The 15,527-nt window shown below is 34.5% G+C and overlaps 1 protein-coding gene across 15 annotated transcripts in view; it reads right to left on the bottom strand.

The window, feature by feature from the left end:
• The window catches only part of DCAF6 (DDB1 and CUL4 associated factor 6), a 141,737-nt gene that overhangs the window by 58,460 nt on the left and 67,750 nt on the right, over window positions 1-15,527 (bottom strand). For 10 of the 15 annotated variants that reach the window (XM_032291476.1, XM_032291474.1, XM_032291477.1 and 7 more), the window contains 3 exons: window positions 14,266-14,359; window positions 12,820-12,939; window positions 12,024-12,284 (listed from right to left, as the gene is read on the bottom strand). In XM_032291476.1, coding sequence (XP_032147367.1) covers window positions 12,024-12,284; window positions 12,820-12,939; window positions 14,266-14,359 — 475 coding nt within the window. Of the gene's footprint in view, window positions 1-1,721; window positions 1,893-12,023; window positions 12,285-12,819; window positions 12,940-14,265; window positions 14,360-15,527 lie in introns of all 15 variants that reach the window. The other 5 variants (XM_032291479.1, XM_032291472.1, XM_032291478.1 and 2 more) reach the window with 1 other exon arrangement.

Below are 15,527 nucleotides of genomic sequence, written 5' to 3' on the forward strand. Positions count from 1 at the left end.
GTTTATACTCAGATCATTTAAAAAATTTGTTATATGCTAAATTTTAGTATTTTAAAAACAATTATATATATAGGGACATTTTCTTTTTCCTTTTTTTTCTTTTTCTTTTTGAGACAGAGTCTTGCTCTGCTGCCAGACTGCAGTGTAGTGGCGCAATATCGGCTCACTATAACCTCCACCTCCCGGGCTCAAGCAACTTCCCTGACTCAGCCTCCCAAGTAGCTGGGACTACAGGCATGCGCCACTACGCCCAGCTGATTTTTTATATTTTAGTAGAGACAGGGTTTCACCATGTTGGCCAGGATGGTCTTTATCCGCCCGCCTCGGCCTCCCAAAGTGCTGGGATTACAGGCATGAGCCACTTCACCCAGCTTATTTTTCTTTTTACTGATTTTTAGGTTTCGTGATTTATTTAACCTTCAAAACATTTTCGCTAGAGGTTTATATATAGCAAAAAATATCATATCAAAATGTTTTATTATTAAATGTCCTTATTGTAACCTGATCAAATTTTGTTGTTAGTTTTAAGTACAGGAAACTATTTCCCGATGGGAAAAAAACAATAAGAGGCCTCTGCCTGATACTCTCTATTAATATAACACTGAATTAAAAATCAAGCTTATGATTCATCCCAAACATCTTATCTATATTACAGTGATTTAAATTTATTTAATTTTACCACATATTATAAAATGTGCCTTTGTTACCACACAGCACTTACTAGAACAGATATTTATAAAGTGGAGTCCAATTCTACCAATATATAAATTAGTTAGAATTCTCAAAGCCCAAACTCATCACTCTTTATGGTAGCAGAACAAAGCAAATCAAACAAAGCATTATAAACTCATTAGTATGAGAAACTAGACATTCTTGTTCCTAAGTAACTTATTACACCTACTATAATATTTACATAATACTACAGGATTTACAGTTTCTATTACCCATCTTGAAATAACTAAGTTGGCAAATTATTTTGTGCTATTAATATATCTTTCATTAATTCTTTCAACAAATGTTTATGAGCATCATGAACTTTCTGGTCCTAAGATGACAGGGCATTAAAACACTCAGTGAGAAAAAAAGAGTGACAGATTTTTACTGTATTATCACAATTTTATAGCATAACAACAAGAACATGAGACTGTGGAGTACTTTTGCTGCCCTACATAAGAAAGTTGATTATGTATAGAGTAATAAGAATGCAAATACTGAAATTTTTCAAATAATGACAGAAGAAAATGATTTAGTCACCATGCCAGTATGGCCAAATAATACTATAATTCTAAAATATAACATTACTAGGTTTATAGGAATATTGGCTAACATTCAAAGAGGAAGAAGAAGAAGAGCTAGGAGCCATAAAGCGTAGATTCATTTCAGCATTTGAAAACTTTCAGTAGAAAAATCAACACAGGCTCTAAATTCACTAATTATTCAAAAAGAGCTCATCAGCTCTAAAAGTAATAAATATTTGCCCCTCTCCAAATATATTACAACTTTTAAAATTGATTATTTGATATTCATTTTTCTGGCAAATGCTGCTGCCAATCTGTCCCTCTAATATGTGATGCTGAATACCACCATATGCCAGGAAGGGAGGGGTAAGCTGCAAGCGCATTAGCTCTCTTTTTGAATGGGAAAAGGGAAGCACCTTATTACACAGTAGCAGTATTAAAAACAATTCTATCAGCTGCTTAAGGACACTTGACATTAATAACCTGAGGCATGAGGGTCCTGTGAAGAGCCCTCATGAGAAGACTGATCAGAAGTGGAAGGCTGTTGCCGGGTATGTGTAGCTAGCTCTTGCTGCCTCTGTTGCTCAGCCTTCTTAAGCCTCAGTTGTTGCAGGCGCTTACGAAGCAAAGCTATCTCGGGCCCCCTTAAAAATTCTGACACAAACAGGAAAAGAAAGGTGAAAAGATAGTAATAAAATAGAAAATAATACGAATTTGATTATACATTAAGAAAAGAGGAAGGATATAAACAAAACACGTCTCATAGAGGAATGCTATAAACAAATTACTGATAAAAAAGGAATTACTGGTCATTAAATTATGAGACAAATCATACATACACAACCAAATGCTTCTCTTTAACTATGATGAATTAGATACATATATTTCTCTAGGAATATTTAAGTAATTAAACAGAATGGAAATAAAAAGTCCTCTATAAGTGCAAGATTTCAAAATGGTCATACAACAAAATTATACCAGAAAAGAAACAAAAATTGAAAAATATCAGTTAAATCATCTGATTTATACACAAAAATTTAAGTTTCTTCATTAATTTCAATCGAATAACAAAATTCAATTAAAATGATAAAAATCTATGCATTTAGAAACAACTCAGAATTTATTAAGAGCTCTAAAAAAGTGAGTTACATATTCTTCAGCTAAATATTTCATGTTAGAATTGTCTTTTTTTTAATGTTATCTTTTAAATTCAAAAAGATTTACATAATCAATATTTTCTTGACCTTTATCTGAGGTGATCAAGGATGAAAAGTAGAAAAATAACATTAAATTCTGCAAAGAGATATTTACTGTCTTCTGTATATGAGGCATTGTTTTAGGCTCTGGGGATAAATAAAATATTGAACAAAATAGTCCCTATTCTTGCGAAGTTAATGTTTTGAGGGAAAAACACACATTTATGAATACACAGGCATACATGATGTTGAATATATGTGTTTTTGTCACATGGGGACAATTGCTATGCATTAAATTGGCAGGGTAAGGTAAAGGGGATAATGGATAGTGATGGCAGGACAGGGGCTATTTTATATATGACCACTCAGGAAGGCTTCTCTCATAAGGCACCGCTTAAACAAACACCTCAAGGAAATAAACAAGTAAACCACATGGATACCTGGAGGAAGAGTGTTCTAGGTGGAGAAAACAAGTGCAGATTCTCTGGGGGCAAGCGTATAGGAATGTGCAATACATTTTAAAGGTAAAGGCAGTAGAAATTGCTGATAGTTTGGATGTAGAGTGATCCCAAAGTTTTTGGCCTAGGTAACAAGAAAAACAAGTTACCATTTATTACAGTAGGGAACAATGAAGGAGGAAGGAACAAGTAGTGTTGGGGGAAATAATGAACAGACATCCAAGTGGAGAAATTAGCTAGGGACTAAATATAAAAGTCTAGAATTCAGAGGTGTATATACATGTATGTATATATTTGTATATAGAGTAAGTGATGACATAGAAGAGGTCTAAGAACCTAATCTCAAAGCATTCAAATGTTTAAGAGGAAAAAGAACCTCTAGGAAGAGCAAGAAAAAGCTCTGTAGGCTAAGTGATGAAATTGTGTCAAAAAGGATGGACTAAGCAGTTGCGTCAATGCTGCTAGTATACTAAAAAAGATACTAAGATCAAACCACTGGGTTTTGTACCATGGAAGTCATTGATGACCTTGACAAGAGTTGTTTTAGTTAAATAATAGAGACCAAAATCTGACAGCAACAGGTTTAAGTGAAAGGGGATGTGATGAAGTAGAGACACAAAGTATATATTGTCTTTGTACAACTCTTGGTATTAGTGGAGAACAGATAAATTGGATAATTATTGCCAAGGTTATAAAGAATCGAGGGAAGACAGGAAGGGCACTGTGGCTCATGCCTGTAATCCAAGCACTTTGGGGAACCAAGGCGAGAGGATCACTTTGAGCTCAGGAGTTTGAAACCAGCCTAGGCAACACAGTGAGATCCTCTTTCTACAAAAAATAAAAATTAGCCAGGCATGGTAGTGTATACTTGTGGTCCCTTGGGAGGCTGAGACAGGAGGATCACTTGAGCCAGGGAGGTCAAGGCTGTAGTAAGCCATGACTGGACCACTGCACTCTAGCCTGGGCAAAAGAGTGAGACCCACCAATAATCATCATCATCATCATCATCATCAAGAGAAGTTTGTGGTTTTAGTCTGGGAGCTAATACACATGTCTGTATTCTGATGCAGAATGTTTAACAGAATGAGAAAGATGATGCTTTAAAAAAAAAGTGGAAAACTGCAGAATGAGGTCCTTGAGTAGACCAGAGGCGGCTTTAAGTTCCAGTGTATCAGAGATGAGTTGGTTTTGAATACATGCATAAAAACCTTATCAATTACAATCAAAGGGAGGCAGAAAATATGCACAGAGATGTCAATAGTTAGAATTTCTGACACTAGCATCAAATTACACAGACTACCAAAGAAACCTTCAGCCTCCCCAAAGATTCTAAGAGTAAAAAACTTGGTTTACTGTTTTAGAAATCAATAATTCGAGGTACTAATTTCTTGTTACCGTGGCTTCTATTTATAAAGCATTTTATTCAATTAGCCAATTGGCAGTTAAGATTTAACAACTCAAATATCATAGTCATTCACTGTTAGTTCTTCCTAGAAAATTTTCTAGTACCAATAGGATAGTATTCATTGACAAACAAATGGTGATGCTCAATGGCACAGTGCCTTCTTTTCAGGTATGTACAGATGCCTTACTTATACTCAGAATAACAGTAATGCTTTCAGCAATATAAAATAAAGCATTATTATATAGCCATGAGTCACTTTACACTTCAAAAGAAATCTACAAAAGAGAGGCCATATATGTCAAATTTTGCTTAAAAAGCAGAAAAATACCCTCAGTTTCACTGGAGTGTCAACCCTCTCTATTGAGTTGCCAAATGTTTCATGAGGACATAAATCTCCATCCTAGAGCCACTTGGTGAAATAGCAAATAAACAGTACACGTAGTGATGCTTTAAAACTTGAAAAAAATTAAGATTTAGTTGTGATAATCTTATGAAACGTTTATTCAATGTTTTCAGTGTTTTTTAAGTAAGAATTTATCTGCTTTTAAGGCTGGTTGTATTGTGGCTTTTTTCTCAAGTTGAAAACAAAATCAGGCTAGGAAGACAAGTCACCACATAGCCGTTAACCAGGAAAAGCAAGTATTGAATTAAAAAGTTCAACCAGACATACCAGGCTAAATAACAGTTGTGCTAGCAGCTTGGAATATTAAAGCAGTTAAGATACACATATATTACATCCTTAAAAAGGTACACACAAGCATACATCATTTGTAAATATAAATAAATGCTTGGACAATTAGCTTTTATCAACATGAGCCAAACTGAAAATTGAATGCAATACATATCTTGGGTGTTGTTTAAAAACAGCAATGATAAAAATTCAACAAGGTATTAGGAACTGCTACAGGATAACTGTACTTTCATCTCCTCAAATTACAAACCCTATTCTTGTTTTCTGAAAGATTCCAGGATATTCTCCTAGTGGCTTAATTCCACTGAGACAGAAGAACAATAAAAACAGCCACAGTTGACCCAACAAAAGTCCACTTCGTTCTAACCTCACATCCTGCCTCTACGATACATATGGTTTTTTTGTCCTGTACTCTGGATCATTTTTATATCTAATTTGGTGGCACTTTATCTGCCTGCTATAAATCTATCTTCTAGTCCCAACTTATTTCTTGTCCTGGTGATGATTCTGGTGCATTTTTTCTCCTGGGACTGGTCACTTCTTCACTGACTTCCATGTTTCTCTGTTCTCTCCTTTAGTTTCCCCCCAAAATGGCCATCAACCTAATATTTCCACTTGTTTCTTTCCTTCTTTCTTTCTTTCTTTTTTTTTTGTTTTGAGACAGAGGCTCACTCTGTTGTCCAGGCTGGAGTGTAGTGGCATGATCTCAGTTCACTGCAACCTCTGCCTCCTGGGTTGAAGCAATTCTCCTGCCTCAGCCTCCTGAGTAGCTGGGATTACAGGTGCCCGCCATCACACCCAGCTAATTTATTTTGGTAGAGATAGGGTTTCACCATGTTGGCCAGGCTGGTCTCAGTCTCAAACTCCTGGACCACAGGTGATCCGCCCACCTCAGTCTCCCAAAGTGTTGGGATTATAGGCATGAGCCACCATGCCTGGCCTCTCCACTTGTTTCTAACTTATAAATGAACTATATCTATCTGACTAGACTAGACCTTTATCCCATCTAAGGAAGCTACAATTTGGATTTTGGGCTTTGAAAACTGCTTGGATGTGGTGTACAACAGAGTTCTTCTCCAGCAATTTTCCTACAGGGCTCAATTTAGCTATAATAATTCTACATAGGTCAAAATAAATTTGTAATTCCCGCTTATGAGTAAATAAGCAGGAATCTACATGCAGACCACATCATATGCTATCTTTTAAAAATTCTGATGGTTTGAGTAGTCTATTTAATTAAAACACAGGGCAGGGAAACTTTAAGTGATTCACTTCTCCATATGAGCCCTAAAGGTGAATTTTATATATACTGATATCCCCATCCAATTCAAAGTTACCACCTTCTCTAATCTGAAAATGAAAACAAAGAAACAAATTAAACTATAACACACTGGGGAAAATGCCTTATTTAATACTCATTCAGTATAAAAAGATTCTTAACATGAGAATAATTTAGAAATCATGAGCTAAATGAAAACATTTCCAGGTTTAACTTAAGAAATAACTGAAAGAGATGTCTGACAGTCCTTACTGAGAAGAAAATATTTGTAATTAATCTGAAATATGTTTTATAAATAAAATTATGAAGGTTTCATTTTAACCTATACAATTTTAGCTCATACTCGTATCTTTCTCATTTTAAAATATATAATTTTATAATTGCATTTTAAAAAGGAGTCTTTTGTTAAATGTTCAAGAAAAGAAGACATACAAAAATCAAAATGTCTTCAAATTCTGGGTAAGGTATATAGAATATGGTTTGAAATGGTCTGACATGAATTTTTAAAAAGTTTAAGAATACAAAGGGTAAAGAAAAAAAAAAAAGAATCTATCAACTGATTTTAAATTCCAATTCAGTATACTTATCTTCCTAATTAAGCTACAAAACACCAAAGCCAACACTGTGACCCCTCTAGATTTACTATTCTTCGGGGCATTCATTTTGCATATTATTTTCATACTCATATTTCTGTTTGTCCTTTTCACTCATTTATATATATGACCACACGATTTTTTAAAAGTATTTCTTAAGTTACCTTAAAATATTGTCTAAGAAAAATTATCTACTCGGTCCTATGTGGTCTAGACAGTCAAAGGCAAACAATGGATCCAAAATGATAAATGATTGGATATCTAATCACAGCATCTCTCTTCTAGGTGTTACCAAATTTTGGAAACCCAGTGGACACAACCAGAGTAAATGAGTGAGACTAAAAGTACAATCTGAAGACTAAAATATAGCTAAATATATCCCACCTAGTCTATATCAGCTTAAAGATAGCAAAATATCTCATTATACTTTTAATCATATCTTTACAGGGTAAATATTGTTAGGGAAAAATGTTGCATAGTCAGAGACAATATCCTGTCTTTATGAGATCTTATTCTAGTAAAAGAAATCTCATAAACAAATCAATCAAAAGTGAAAAAATATATAAATTTTTGTAAGTGCTTTTCAGAAAATAAACAGGATTATATAAAAGAGAATACAATTTCAGCAAGAAGAAAAAGGGAAGAGGACTTTACCTAGGGGAGTTATGAAACACCTGTCTTATATGGCATTTGAGTTGAGACCCAAGGAAAAGGAAGTTAGCCAAGTGATAAGCCAGGACAAGGGCTTCCAAGGTGTACTGAGAACAACACTAAGAGCAAAGAAAGAGGCAGAAAAGAATTTCGCACATTAACTGAAAGAAACCAGTACATCTAGCGTAACAATGATCGGGTACTGAGAAAATGGAATGAGATGAGGCTAGAGAGATAGGGAAGGGCAGGCCATATAAGTTCTTATAGGTCCACAGTAAGGAGTTTAATTTTTTTTCTTTTGTAGTTGTATTTCTAAATGCAATTAAGAGCCTCTGAGGGGATTTAAACAGCAAAGTTATATAATCTGACTTAACATTTTAAAATACTCATTCTGGCTCCTGCATGGAGAATACATTATAATGGAACAACAATAGGTCCAGGGAGGTCAATTAGGAGACAAGAAATGATGGTGAGATGAAAAGAAGTAGGACATAGTTTAGAAGCAGGAGCAAAAGAACTTGTTGGTGAATTGGCATGGGACTTGAGGGAAAAGAAGGAATCAAGAATAACTCACAGGTTATTAAAATGAGCAAATGGACCAAGAGGGAACCAATTAGGGAACAGGAAGGGTGGGAGGCTGCATTAAGTTTTAGTTTGAACATGTAAATTTAAGATGTACAATAAGCCAGGTGTAGTGTCTCACACCTGTAATCCCAGCATTCTGAGAGGCCACGGTGGGTGAATTGCTTGACATGAGGAGTTCAAGACCAGCCTGACCAACATGGTGAAACCTCATCTTTACTAAACATACAAAAATTAGCTATGTGCGGTGGCAGGCACCTGTAATCCCAGCTACTTGTGAGGCTGAGGCAGGAGAATCGCTTGAGCCAGGAGGCAGAGGCTGCAGTAACCCAAGACTGCATTACTGCATTCCAGCTTGGGGATAAGACCTAGATTCTATATCAAAAAAAAAGAAAAAAAGAAAAAAGATGTACAACAATAACAAAAAAAAAATAGTATCAAAACAGCAGTCAGACACAAGAGTCTAGAACTTGGGGTAGATCAGATTGTTGATATATATTTGTGAGTCATCAATCTACAGGAGATATTAAATGCTGTAGGGAACTGACACAATCACCCAGAGAAAGAGTGTATATATAGAAGAGAAGAGAGCCAGAACTAATGGGTTCATTTATAATATTCAGAAGGAGACAGAACAAGAAACACGAACAACAGTTACTGAAACCCACCAAAATTATTAAGAGTCAATAGGCAAATATGATAACATAGATGCCAAGAAAAGAAAGTGTTTCAAGAAAGGAGTGACAGTCTATGTTAAAAGCAACCCGGCTAAAAAATCTAGTAAGGTACTAACAGAGAAATATCCTCTAAACCGGTAAATGTCACTGGTGACTTTGATTAAAAGTTTTAGAGGAAAAGGGAATTGAAAAGCAGATTGGGCTTGGTTAATAAATAAATGAAGGAGGGCAAGAAAATGGAGATAGCATATATGAACAACTCTTCTGAGGACTCATTATGAAAGCAGTAGAAAAATAAGGCAATAGCTGAAGGAGAATGTGAGATAATTAAGAGAAAATTTTTAAAAAAGAAAAATAAAAGCATCTTGAGGCCAAAAGAAACAAAAAAAAAAAAAAAAAAAAAAAAAAGGCAATGGTAATGCACAAGAAGGGGCAAAGACTTTGAGAAGCTGGAAAGGGATGGCAACTACACCGGCTAGCTTTTGATAGGAGCAGACACATCCCTAAATGTGTTTCTACTTCTATCACAATGTGAGTACAGATGTTGGAAAGCTGGGAAATTATTGATAGTAGGAAAATGAGTGCTTTTCTTTTCACTATGAATGAAAGGTTAGAAGCTGGAAGTGGGGAAGAGATAAAGAAAGGGGAGTGTTAAAGTTTGAGAGACATGAAGGCGTAAAATAATCATTTCGTACAGCTGGAGAACATCAGTATTGAAAGGGACTGCTCTGACGCAGTGTTGAGCACCCATTGAAATTTGTGGTCATAATTTTCTTCTCTATCCTTCAGGGATTCCTCTGTAGGCTAAGAGAAGGCAGACAATTAGGATCAACCAGAGATAGAGCCTAGCAAATTTTCATATTCCCATTGTCCCTTTCTTTGATACCAGTAAAAATGACACAGGACATGTAAAAGAAAGGCATAAATATTTGAATAAAAAGGTATCCACAGCAAGGCAAGTACAGACAGAAGCATACTTTATCATTTTCTCTATCTCTATGCAGGGAAATAATAGAAATCATGGTCATAAGCTGACAGTCCCATATACTATATTCATCCAATGGACAATTCCCAATATTCACAAACATATTTGTACTTAGGCTATGGCAAATGCAAAAGAGATTGGAGAAAAAACAAAAATAAAAACATTTCAGCTTACTGCTGAAATGCTGAACTCCAGAATAATGAAAAAGCTCTTATCATAACAATTACAGACAAAACCTTTAGATGTTAAATCTAATACCAAATCATTTTTCTCAGTAGTGATAATTGCCTTGGTAACATGGAAATACTCTAATTATCTATAGCTTAGTCCACCAAAATTCTCTCAATAATCTCCTAGTTAAAAATATTTCCTTATTGGCCAGGCGTGGTGGCTCACGCCTGTAATCCCAGCACTTTGGGAGGCCGAGGTGGGTGGATCACGAGGTCAAGAGATCGAGACCATCCTGGTCAACATGGTGAAACCCCGTCTCTACTAAAACTACAAAAAATTAGCTGGGCATGGTGGTGCGTGCCTATAGTCCCAGCTACTCAGGAGGCTGAGGCAGAATTGCCTGAACCCAGGAGGCGGAGGTTGCAGTGAGCCGAGATTGCGCCATTGCACTCCAGCCTGGGTAATGAGTTAAACTCTGTCTCAAAAAAAAAAAAAAAAAAAAAAAAAAAAATTTTCTTTCTTTTTATAAATAAATTACGAGTAAAAGTACTTTTTCAACAGTCATCACATGATCACCAAAAATACTTTTCCTCTTCAATAATTCAAATGATTATCACATTTAATACTTACATTAATTACTGAAAGAAATTCAGCAATTTGAAATGCAGTATTAAAATGCATTAAATAACTTTAAAAAATAAAGTTCCAAATATTTTACTCATAAACATGTTTAAGAAACAACTAGAATTGGTTAAGATTCGGTGGAACCTGAACGTAAGCTAGAGTCTTCTTGCTAAGTTTTCCTAAAAACTTATAATTTATCAAAATGTTCAAGAATATTTCCAAAAATGCTATCACTTTAAAAATTCTTGCTTTTCTCAATTTTACCTGTTCTGAAAAACAAACTTTTAACTACTTCTGCCCTAAATTCCCAAATCTTCCAAAATATCTTATTTTCTCATAAATTAAAATGCTATGTCAACAGTGTGAAAACCTTGATTCTGTAGCTTAGCTTTAGCTTATTATTATGGATAAAACGTACACAGTGTTAACAGTTATGTAATTGACTCTGGCTTTTATTCCCATAGAAACTGAAAATGAATTACTAAAAGTGGTATATACTGATAAAAGAGTGCTTAAATTAAAACATCCCATATTTGGTAATCTGGCATCAGTTGCCAGAGATGTAAGAATAAAGTGACAGCTTGGCAGCTAAGCTGTTAGAAATTTTTTTATGGGTTTCAGCTTAGGCCTGCCAGCTATATTTCTAGTTGCTAATAATTCTGGCTCTATATTGAGTAAAATTCTTCCTTAGAAGAACCAAAGAAAACAATAAATAAATATCTTATTGGTTTTTATAATTACATGTATATAAAGTACCGAGTAAATTGTAGATTCATATGTTGAAAATTACTATTACAAATACTAGTACATTCCATAGTTAGGGGGAAAAAGTTGACCAAGAGGACTTAAAATACTGAGAAGAAAATAGTATTTTAATAGAATGTAGAGGTTTTTTCCACTAGCATCAAGTACCAAGAAGATATGCATTTGGTAAAATAATTCTTTTTCAGGTAAATACTGGAGAAATAATTCTTTTGATAAATTATATGTTGTTGACAAAGACCATTATCAAATCCACGATAGAGTGTATACTAAAAGTACTGCATTATTTGAGGGAAAATAATCAATAATATAAGCAAAATGAAACTAATACTGATATTTTCACAATCACTTTAATATAGACATAAAACCAAATACATCTAGAAAGATATTTTGGTCTATGAGGATCTGTAAAATAATATTTAAGTCAGGTGCATTAAACTATGTCAGAACACTATCTTTTGGTACCTGCACTTTTAAAAGAATTGTTTTATATAAACTGAAGATTTCTGCTATTTGTTAAAATTCATGCAAGTAAGACACACTTAATTTTTGTGTTTAAGTTACATATCCATATACTACACGTCATTTTGATCATTTATTCCAACAAGAAGTTGATGTGATTTAGTATCTTTCAAAACAGCCAGTAAAGAAGTTTTCATTATCAAAAACCATTAGATGAACCACAGCATACTTAGAGAGGAATATCCTCACCAGACTGATGATGTGTGTGGTGTCCAGATGCCTCAGCAGACTGCCTTTGTTCACTGTCTGGAGAAGATAGCAAAGAAGTAGAATGAGGGCTTTCTGTGGGAGATGATGTCGAATGAGCCTGAGCTGACACTGTAGAGGATGTAGAAGGTTGAAGAAATTGTTCAGCTGGAGTATCTACTTCCATTGCCGTTTCACTCACTTCCAAATCAGGACTTGATGGGACCGTAGGAAGAGTTGAAATATCTGATTGACTTGCTCCACCTTCAAAATACACGTTAATGCAAATTCAAATTTTAAATATTTTCTAAAACCAACAACTCTGATGTGTTCAGAAAACACATTTCTATTTGCACGCACAAACATATATATAATTTCAGTAATAATAACCACTGGTGATTTGCCCCATTTGACAAAATAGGCCAGTCAAAAGGGGTAAAAATTTATCTACGACATATTCTTGTTAAAACAATCAATCTTTCCAATTACATAAAACTTATTTATACACAGAATTTTTCATATTTCCATTCTCAGAATGCATTAGAAAAAGGCTTAAAATGGGGAATCTCAGATTCTTTTACTTTGAGAAAAGCAAAAGACACACACTAGGTCTAGTGGCAAGGGGAGGAACAAATTATATCCAATACCTTTTATTCTCTACTACTTCACACAATACAATAAGAATCTTGTGATTACTACAGATGTAAAACATGGTGTAATTTAGATGATATAAGTAAAACGGCTTCAATAAGTAGTTTTTGCCAGCTTTCTGATGACTTTAATTAATATGAAAAATTACCTCTGGATCGAGATCTTCCTCGACCTCTATTGCTTTGTGCAACCTCACTTGCTTCTTCGAACCATCTTGATAACATATCAGACATTCTCTGCATCAATGACACATTGGGACTCTGCTCTCCTATTACAATATAGGTCTTATCAGTGAATTTAATAATAAGTCAGAATATTTCATTAATACAAAAACCTAGATTTGAAGGGCTTTAAAATGAAAGCATTTTTTAAAAAACTCAAATTTCCTAAATAAATTGTATGAATGTATATAAATCTATTAGAGCTTTCATCACATGTTACAGTAATTGTTTATATGAGTGACTCTCCATCTGTATGGTAAAGTTCCTTGAGAACAGGGCTCATCTCCCCTTCATCTTTGTCTATTCTTAGGTACCTCTAAACCTCCCACCTCCTACCTCAACCTATATTTTTAGTTTTAAGAGTGCCCAGCCAAGAAGGGCTTATGAATTCTAAGTTTAATAGATTAAAAGAAAGATTTTCCCTCTCTCTAAAGCATTATAATCAAGTACAGACACAAAATAGCCTTATGTTTTTGCATGAAGTTTCCTTAAACTTATTTTCATCATCATTCACTATAAGCAAGTTCTAGATATTTAAAATTAGCTGGAACCAGAAAGTATTTCGTCTTCTCCTTCACTCTTTTTCCTCTTTCAAATAAACAAGTTTTTCTAAGGGCATTTTCAAATATAATGCCAAATTTAAAATGTGACAACTCTATTCTACAGTCTTATAATTTGAAATGAAAATCAGTTCTTACATTTTCTGTAAAATCAGAGTTTCTTTTACACTTTACTGCCTTTTTAAAATGTAGCTCATATATTGGGGAATATGCTTTTGATCATAAAAGACATTTCAGAAGTCATTATAGTAAGATTTTGGTTACAGACCAATTTAATAAAATATAATTCTATAGAATTATAATTCATAGTTTTCAAGTGTGTTATCTTAAAGCTCCCAGGGTAGTTTCTTATGCTTATCAAAGGCACTTGAACATTTTATGTGCTATTATAAAACCCTCAGGTTGAGTTTTCATTTCTCTTGATATCTAATAGAAAGGCAAAAATTGAGAAGTCTGACAACACCCAATGTACTACAGGGCAATGGGCATTGTTATACTTTCAGTGGGAATGTAAATTAGCACATCTTTTTTGGAGAGTAATTTGATAGCTATCAAAATTAAAAGGTACTTATCCAGTGACTCAGCCATTCCACTTCTAAGAATTTATCCTAAGATATATTTGCATAAGTATACTAACATATATGTACAAGAATGTTCATTACAGCATCACTTATAATAGTGAAGTAAAAATATTAATTTTATGATTTATTAATATTAATTTTATTTAACATCAGTTTTAATATTAAAACTAGAAGTTAAAATATTAATTTTAAAATACCACATACAAAGAAAAGCTGACCAAAGTACAGTTACCATCTCGTTCTCGTTCGCTCTCAGGCCTTGCTCTGGGTCCAGTATCTGACCAATCACCACGAAGTCTCAAACGCTTAACTGGTGGTTGTCGTAGCTAAAAGAAAAGGACAGGTAAATTCTATGTAAGTCTAAAACTCATCTATTCTCAACTCTTAAAGCATACTTTATGCCTATTTATTTCTATCTCACTACTTTCTTGAGCATGCAAATTAGATCTAGATGAAAATATAAAAGGCACTGGTGTAAGCCACATCAGTCTTTTGAAGCACTCGTTCTGAGGATAAATATCCACTGACGTTGACAGCCTCTATCTAATATCTTCAATCTAAAGAGTCTCAACGCAACTTTGAAATCATGTAAATGTGATTTCTAATCTCACCTGTATCACCTTCCAACTGACAAAAGGAAGATATTTTTAACCATCTTGAGCCTTGGTTTTCTATTGTGATGATAAATATAGTCTAGGTAAATTACCCACATACCTAACAAACAATGGGAGTCATCATTATTTTTACTTATTATTGAGAATTTATTCTTCAGTTCCCAAACAAAATCTATTCCAACCCTTTATGACTTGCCTCAAGTTATCTATTCCATCATGCTGCTCTCATTCTTGCCCTCTAAGAATTTTTCGTTCTAATTCAGAGTAAATGAAAATGACATCATTTTCTTTAGCTGAATTCTACAAATTAAATCTACATCTACAACTTCTAACTTATTCCAACCTTTCTTGAAGGATGTATCATTTATTCTATTTAAGCCTAATTTCTCCATCTGTGATTTTTATTTCATTCCTTCAACTCCTCGAGTATCTTGTTTGATCAATTATTCTCTCTTTTCTACACCCATATCCATTTTCTCTCTCCTGGTTCTCTGTCCCAACATGCTAAAGGTTCTTATCACTTTTTTTTTTTTTTTTTTTAGACTGAGTTTCACTCATGTTACCCAGGCTGGAGTGCAATGGCGCCATCTCGGCTCACCGCAACCTCCGCCTCCTGGGTTCAGGCAATTCTCCTGCCTCAGCCTCCCGAGTAGCTGGGATTACAGGCATGCACCACCATGCCCAGCTAATTTTTTGTATTTTTAGTAGAGACGGGGTTTCACCATGTTGACCAGGATGGTCTCGATCTCTTGACCTCGTGATCCACCCGCCTCGGCCTCCCAAAGTGCTGGGATTACAGGCTTGAGCCACCGCGCCCGGCCGGTTCTTATCACTTTTAAGAAACAAAACAATATTTCAACTTCATAAAACCCATTTTCCA

This window comes from Sapajus apella, unplaced genomic scaffold, assembly GCF_009761245.1.
Source record: "Sapajus apella isolate SASKATOON/1434 unplaced genomic scaffold, GSC_monkey_1.0 scaffold25, whole genome shotgun sequence".
Lineage (NCBI taxonomy): Eukaryota > Metazoa > Chordata > Mammalia > Primates > Cebidae > Sapajus > Sapajus apella.